At 43.8% G+C, this 7,230-nt stretch overlaps 1 protein-coding gene across 1 annotated transcript; it reads right to left on the bottom strand.

Annotated features, from left to right (window-relative positions):
* Positions 1–1,661: 1,661 nt before the first annotated feature.
* LOC102430110 (nuclear pore complex protein Nup85-like) lies at positions 1,662–6,913 on the bottom strand (the record flags this gene model as incomplete). The annotated part of the gene is made up of 4 exons (XM_014451125.2): positions 6,809–6,913; positions 5,736–5,779; positions 3,718–3,787; positions 1,662–1,827 (listed from the first exon to the last, which is right to left on the bottom strand). Coding segments are annotated over exons 1-4 (305 nt in total), but the record flags the coding sequence as incomplete, so codon positions are not given.
* Positions 6,914–7,230: the final 317 nt, after the last annotated feature.

Below are 7,230 nucleotides of genomic sequence, written 5' to 3'. Positions count from 1 at the left end.
AACCCCACCAATTGTCTTTAAACTGCATCCAGAACCTAATCACTTCTCACCAGCTCCTGTGCTCAGCTCCTGCGCTTGTCCAAGTCACCCCCATCTTTGCATGGTTTAGTACCATGGCCTCCACTCTGGTATCTCTCTGCTCTGGCCTCACTGTCCTCAGGAGAGCAGCCAGAAGAGCCTTCCAAAGCCTAAGTCAGGTCATGGCGCTCCTTTGCTCAACTTTCCAACATCCCCCTTCCCCCACCTGACCCAGGAATAAAACAGAAGCTCTTTACTGTATCTATCAACTAATTTATACACAATTACGCCCTTTAACTAATTTAATCATAACAGCCCTATGGGTAAGTGTTGTTCCCTCTACTGTACAGATGAAAACCTGAAGGCTGTGAAGGAACTCATTCATGACCTAACAGCTAGTAAGAGGCAGAGCTGGAATGCTAACCGGGCAGTGTGGCACCACCGAGCACGGTTCCTGTTCGTTATTCCCTCTCTGAAAGTTAACATCCTTAGGACAGCCCAGCGGGTCCTCTACGATCTGGCCTTGTCCTTAACTCCCCAACTCTCCCTCTTGCTCCCGCTGCTCCCGGCTCACTGGTCTCCTTGCCGTCCTCGTCCCACTCTGCCTCACGGACGCAGCATTTACAGGCCTCGCTGTTGGGAATGCCCTTCCTCCCTTCATCTGCACAGCTCCCCTCCTCAGCTCCTTCTGACTCCCTCTCCCACTCGCAATTCCGTGCTTGCTTTATTTCTCTCCAAAGCCGTCACTATTAGACATGGTACATGCTTTACTTGTTTCTCTATTTCCTACTTCCTGTGCAGGAAATGTCTCCGCAAGGGCAGAAATCTTTGCCTTCTTTGGTCATGCTTGTGCCTTGCAAAGAGTAGCCCTCAATGAAATCTCAGTGAATGAATGAATCAGATTAAAAATCTGGACCCAATACTTCCTGAGTGAAGGCTCTCCCCTTAGCTGTACTGATGTCCTGGACCAAAGGCCCCAAAATAACCTCAAAGGCAACAAGTCTTGACCTGAACTCCAGATTTTATAAATTTAATCAACTTTCCATTATTCGGGTCAACTAGCAACCCCCTCCTTGGTCCCTCCCAATTGGGTCACAGGTCAGTAGAGGTGAATGGAAAAAGTATTGCTCTCACATACATACACATGCACCTCCCTGGCACACATGATGACTTACAAACTGATCATCCCAAATGACTCTGGGATCATCAATCTTTTTGTTTTTAATAGCTTTATTGAGTTATAACTTACACACTATAAATACTCACCTATTTAAGTGTATAATTCGTTTTAGTAAGTTTGCAGAGTTGGGCACCATCATAATCGTTTTAGAACATTTCTATCCCCTCAAAACAACCCCTCAAGTTCATTTACATCAACACCCAACCCCCAACCCCAAGCATCGGTTTTGTATTCATGTCTTCTCTCCCTTAGGTGCCTAAAGAAACCAAATTTCCCTTCTCACTGGAAAGTCTACAAAGCATTACTTTTTTAACATGATAACTTAGTTCTAAACTTGCCCGTGGAGCAGGGAAAAAGGATCTAAGGGTGTTTCCATAATTACAGACAGGAAGAGCCAGGCCAGGTGTAGGCAGGCTCAGTAAGCAACCCTCAGGCCTGCCTGCCCGCACTGGGGAAACAGGACCTGAGGTGGGAGAAGGGGAGGCCCAGCCTGCACAAGGTCCTTACCAACTTCCAGAAGCTCTCGTGTTTGCTTGGGTTCTCGCTGCCCAGAACATCTGCCAACATACTGTCCACCTCGCACACGTGCAGTCGGACCCAGTCAAGGAGGAGGAGGAGGAGCGGGCCGGCTGGGGGGAGAGACTCTCGTCACACATTCATGTGCGGCAAATTCCACTTTCCCATCTTACAGAGAATGTAGGGCAGACGAGCTTTGTAGAAAAGGGGTATCCCTCTTAAATGAGTATATACGTGTGGTCCTGAATAAAGGACTGGACTAGCAAATGGGCTTTTATGGAACACTTCCTGTGTCAGGCAGCAACAGCTTTCACTGAATCCTAGAAAGGGTTGAACAGCCTGGCCGGTGTGGCTCAGTGGCTGAGCTTCGACCTATGAACCAGGAGGTCAGGGTTCGATTCTTGGTCAGGGCATATGCCTGGGTTGCAGGCTTGATCCCCAGTGTGGGGCGTGCAGGAGGCAGACAATCAATGACCCTCTCTCTCCTCACTGATGTTTCTATCTCTCTGTCCCTCTCCCTTCCTCTCTAAATCAATAAAAAATATATATATATTAAAAAAAAAAAGGGTTGAACACAAGGCCCAGACCTCACCACCAACACCACTCTCACCCCAGCCTCCAGACTCTTCATGACTAGTCAATACTCAATGGCTATGTAAGTAGCAGCCATTTAGGAACTGGTACTAATGCTACATGTGCAACAATAAAAACATTTTTGACAGCCCTAGCCTGTTTGGTTTAGTGAATAGATTGTTGACCCATGGACTGAAGGGTCCTGGGTTCAATTTCGGTCAAGGGCACATACCTTGGTTGTAAGTTCCCCGGCCCTAGTTGAGGTGTGTGCAGGAGGCAACCAATTCACGTCTCTCACATCGATGTTTCTCTCTCTCTCCCTCTCTTTCCTCTCTCTCTAAAAATCAATGGAAAAATATCCTCAGGTGTTAAACCCACAAAAAATCTACTGCAGAGAAGCATACCAACAAGAAATTGTACTTTTCAGTTCCTTAGCAGGAGAATGAATAAACAGTTAGGACTGCCAAGGAGATTATTAACACTTATTCCTGGATAAGAGCAAACATAGACCCTTAAAATACAAAAAAGGCCTGTAGTGCCCTGACCTGTTTAGCTCAGTGGACAGAGGGTCGGCCTGCGGACTGAACGGTCCCAGGTTCGATTCCGGTCAAAGGCATGTGCCTTGGCTGCGGGCACATCCCCAGTGGGGGGTGTGCAGGAGGCAGCCGATCGATGTTTCTCTCTCATTGATGTTTCTAGCTCTCTATCCTTCTCCCTTTCTCTCTGTAAAAAATCAATGAAATATATTTAAAAAAGAAAAAGGCCTGTAGCAATCCCACAGGCAGCCCACTCAGGCCAGGATACTGTACTGACCACAATTTAATCAAGACCAACAGACTAATTCAAAGTGGACAGTTAACACACAGAGTTGTCCCTGCCCCAATCATTAGCAACAGAACTCAAAGTGACTTTGCTCCCACAGCCTAACGCTTCCGCAAATCCCTAAAACTTTCTTTCCATTTCCTTAAAAAAAAAAAAACAAAAAAAAACACAAACAACAAAAATCTGCCTCACATTTCTGGAGGCTAGAAGTCTGACATCCAGCTGTTGGCAGGTTAGTTCCTTCTCAAGCTGTGAGGAAGCCACTGTGCCTCTCCCCCAGCTTCTCCTAAAACTTTCTGAAGCTGGACCAGTCCAGGACACAAATATCGACGACCACCCCTTTCACACACTAGTTTACTGTCTGTTTTCTTGGTATTTGTCCAGGGTCATCCGCCTAACACTTTAGGTTTCTGGGAGGCAATCTGTCTGATTCTTTCTGCAGAACCTGACACAGCGACAGGCTTCTCTGGCTGCCATTAATGCTCGCTGATGGTTGTGCTGGTGAAAAGAGCATCCTAGGCAACAAAGCACCCATCACAACACACAGGAAAGACAAAGAGGACGGGCAGGGGACAGCTCTGATGCTGACAGAAAGAGTCCATGCTCACCTGGGGCAACTTCAATGAAGAGAATCTCACAAAGGTTCCAAATGAGCTCCATGGCGGACAGGATGGAGACCTAAGGGAGAAATGGAGACACGATTTTGACTGAAAACATTCCCAGGATTTACTCTGAGAACATAGGAACCAAGCCGGGCTTGAATCACATGATGGTCAACATTTACTGAGTACTCCTATGGCAGGTTTCCCAAAGCCAGTGAGAGGATTTTAGAAGGTGGGATGCAAACTAACGTGTTTGTTTGTTTTTTTAGTGGTTGTGGTCTTAGTTTAATGTACATTAGAAAAAAAATAGCTGCCCTGGCTGATATGGCTAAGTTGGTTGAGTATCGTCCCAGGAACCACAAGGTGGCCAGTTCGATTCTGTCGGGGCACATGCCCAGATTGAAGGTTTGGTCCCCAATCAGGGCACTTAAGGGAGGCAACCAATCGATGTTTCTTTCTTGCAGCGATGTTTGTCTGTCTCTGTCTCTCTCCTCCCTTCCTCTTTCTCTAAAACCAACAAAAATATATTTAATAACTAGCTCATCACACCCATGATCTTGATGATTATGATTTAGAAAGAGGCTTTATTTGAGTAATAAAGGAGATGATTTTTAGAAAAATATTCAGTAATATTATGAGAAATATAAAGATACAGCAAAAATTATAAAGTTGATATTCAAGGGAATGGAGTTTAGGAAATAGTCTATGAAAAGCCAAACCCAATATAAGACCCCAAAATAAACTTGCCCTTAGAAATATACATTCTTCCCTTCTCCACCACCCTTCTATGCACAAACACAGAATAGCTTATTTGTAAGGGGAAATAAATGCTTTCTGACTTGAGAAACAGTGCATCATTCCCTATAAATGACTGAGTTTGAATAGCATCAAGATTCTGCCATAGGCCCTAACTGGTTTGGCTCAGTGGATAGAGCGTCAGCCTGCGGACTCAAGGGTCCCAGGTTCGATTCCGGTCAAGGGCATGTACCTTGGTTGCGGGCACATTCCCAGTAGGGAGTTTGCAGGAGGCAGCTGATCGATGTTTCTCTCTATCGATGTTTCTAACTCTCTATCCCTCTCCCTTCCTCTCTGTAAAAAAATCAATAAAATATATTAAAAAAAAAAAAAGATTCTGCCATAGACTTTCCCTTAGTAAACTTCTTTGGTTTGGTTTTGTTAATCCTCATCTGAGGATATTTTTCCATTGATTCTTACAGAGAGTGGAAGTGAGGGGGAGAGACAGAGCAAGAGAGAAAAACATCGATGTGAGAGAGACACATCATTTGGTTGCCTCCCACATGAGCTCCAATGAGGGCCGGGGATCGAGCCTGCAACCAAGGTACATGAACCCGGACCCTTCAGTCTGCAAGCCGACACTCTATCCACTTAGCTAAACCCGCTAGGGCAATAAACTCTTGATGTGAAAAAAACACACACGATTCTGCCATAAACTATAGCATAAGGAATGTCGTCACTAACTATGTAGGGTACCAGATGGGTAATAGACTTATTTGGGGGTTCACTTCGTAAATTTTATGTCTAACCACCTGAAACTAATATAAAATGATACTGAATGTGAACTGTAATTGAGAAATAAAAATATTTTTTAAAAGAGTCTAACAAAGAAAGAGAATTCTTTAAGCCCTCATCCAGCTCCAACTAAAGGATGAGAACCTGCAGCCCAGTAAATGCTGGTTTCATGAGTTGAGTACAGTTTATGAGACCAAGCAGTGGTTCCAAAAGCTCAGCTCTCTACCCTCAGGTGACACAATGTGGTTAGGATTTATATTTCCCCTAAGGACTGAAAACTCAACAAGTATTTATCAAGCACATCCTTTGTTTCAACATGCTAGGCCTTGAAGGGGCACTAGAAGTTGAAAAAGATCCTTACCACCCCAAGGAGTTGCCTGTCTACCTGGAAAGAATAGAGGGCTGCAAAAAAGAGTGATTGCAAAGCCACTCCAGGTGGGTGCCAAGGACACAGGAAGACGTAATGGTGCCAACAACAAAGGCAGAGCCCTTACCTGGCTGCTGAACTGGCGACTGCTGTCTGGATCTTTAGCAGCAACTAACAAAACGTAAAACATTCTAAGTGAGCAATGGAACTTTCAGTCTCACTGTTGTAACTTCACATATCAGGCTCTGTAGCTTATGCCTTTGTTTCTTCTAATGACCACCATTTTCACTATAATATAGATTTTTTTTTAATGCTTCATATCTTTTTGTTGTACATCAGTGATTCTCAAACCAAGACCCTGAAGTTAGAAGTGGCACATTTAACTGCAACACAGCAAACACTGAGACCACCATGTTATACAAGACTATCTGACATCCAGAAGTCACGTGGCTCTCGTGGTTATGGTGACTTTAAATCACCGAGGTCAAAGAAGTGGGGATGACATTTTTAAAAATCCTTAATTTGGCCCAGCTGGTGTAGCTCAGTGGCTGAACATCAACCTATGAATCAGGAGGTCACTGTTTGATTTCTGGTCAGGGCACATGCCCAGGTTGCGGGCTCCAGCTACAGGAGGGAGCTGATCAATGATTCTCTCTCATCATTGATGTTTCTATCTCTCTCTCTCCATTCCTCTCTGAAATCAATTAAAATATAAAGAAAAAAGAAAGAAAACATTGCTTAAATCTTTTTTTTTTTAAATCCTTAATCTGGCCCTTTAGGCTTCCTTGTACCTGTCAACTCTGTACATTCTAACTTGAAAAAAATACTCAAGATGATTGACAAAAAATTAAGATAGAAAAGTGAGAGTTTTGAACTGGAATGTCAATCAGCTTTTACCTTGTAGTATTTATATCCAGATAAATACTTTATTTTTTTTTTAAATATATTTTATTGATTTTTTACAGAGAGAGAGTTAGAAACATCGATGAGAGAGAAACATCGATCAGCTGCCTCCTGCACATCTCCTACTGGGGATGTGCCTGCAACCCAGGTACATGCCCTTGACCGGAATCGAACCTGGGACCTTTCAGTCCACAGGCCGACGCTCTATCCACTGAGCCAAACCGGTTTCGGCTATATCCAGATAAATACTTTAATTACTATCACATACACACACACACACACACACAAAATCCTTACTTGCTGCCTGGTGCATTTCCTCCATGCATGCTCTTATGACTGATCGGTAGTTTTTACTCACTCGAACCAATCTACAAAAAATGAAATGACATCCAAGATGAGTCTGGAACCTCTGTGGTAACAGAGAGATAGAATAGGTGACAGGAGCTTGCTGAAAGACAGAGCCAAGTTGAAGGAGCTCTTAATGGCCAAAGGGGGAACAAGTTGAACAATAAAAGAAGTAAAATACAATACAATACATGGAATAAAGTAAGTATCCATGATTCCATACTGATATTGTTGCAGATGAGAGCCAATGATGGACACTAAAATCAGTGGTTGAAAATTTGAGAAGATTTGCATAGTCTTAAAGTTTTCCCCCCAAATACTTATTAGTTACCAAGGGAAACACTATAACTTTATAGTGAAGAAACTGCATTAAC

The sequence above is a fragment of the Myotis lucifugus genome, unplaced genomic scaffold, assembly GCF_000147115.1.
Source record: "Myotis lucifugus unplaced genomic scaffold, Myoluc2.0 scaffold_8004, whole genome shotgun sequence".
NCBI classification, from domain to species: Eukaryota; Metazoa; Chordata; class Mammalia; order Chiroptera; family Vespertilionidae; genus Myotis; species Myotis lucifugus.
The sequence above is the reverse complement of the archived record's forward strand: the minus strand, read 5'-3'. Positions and strand labels throughout refer to the sequence as shown.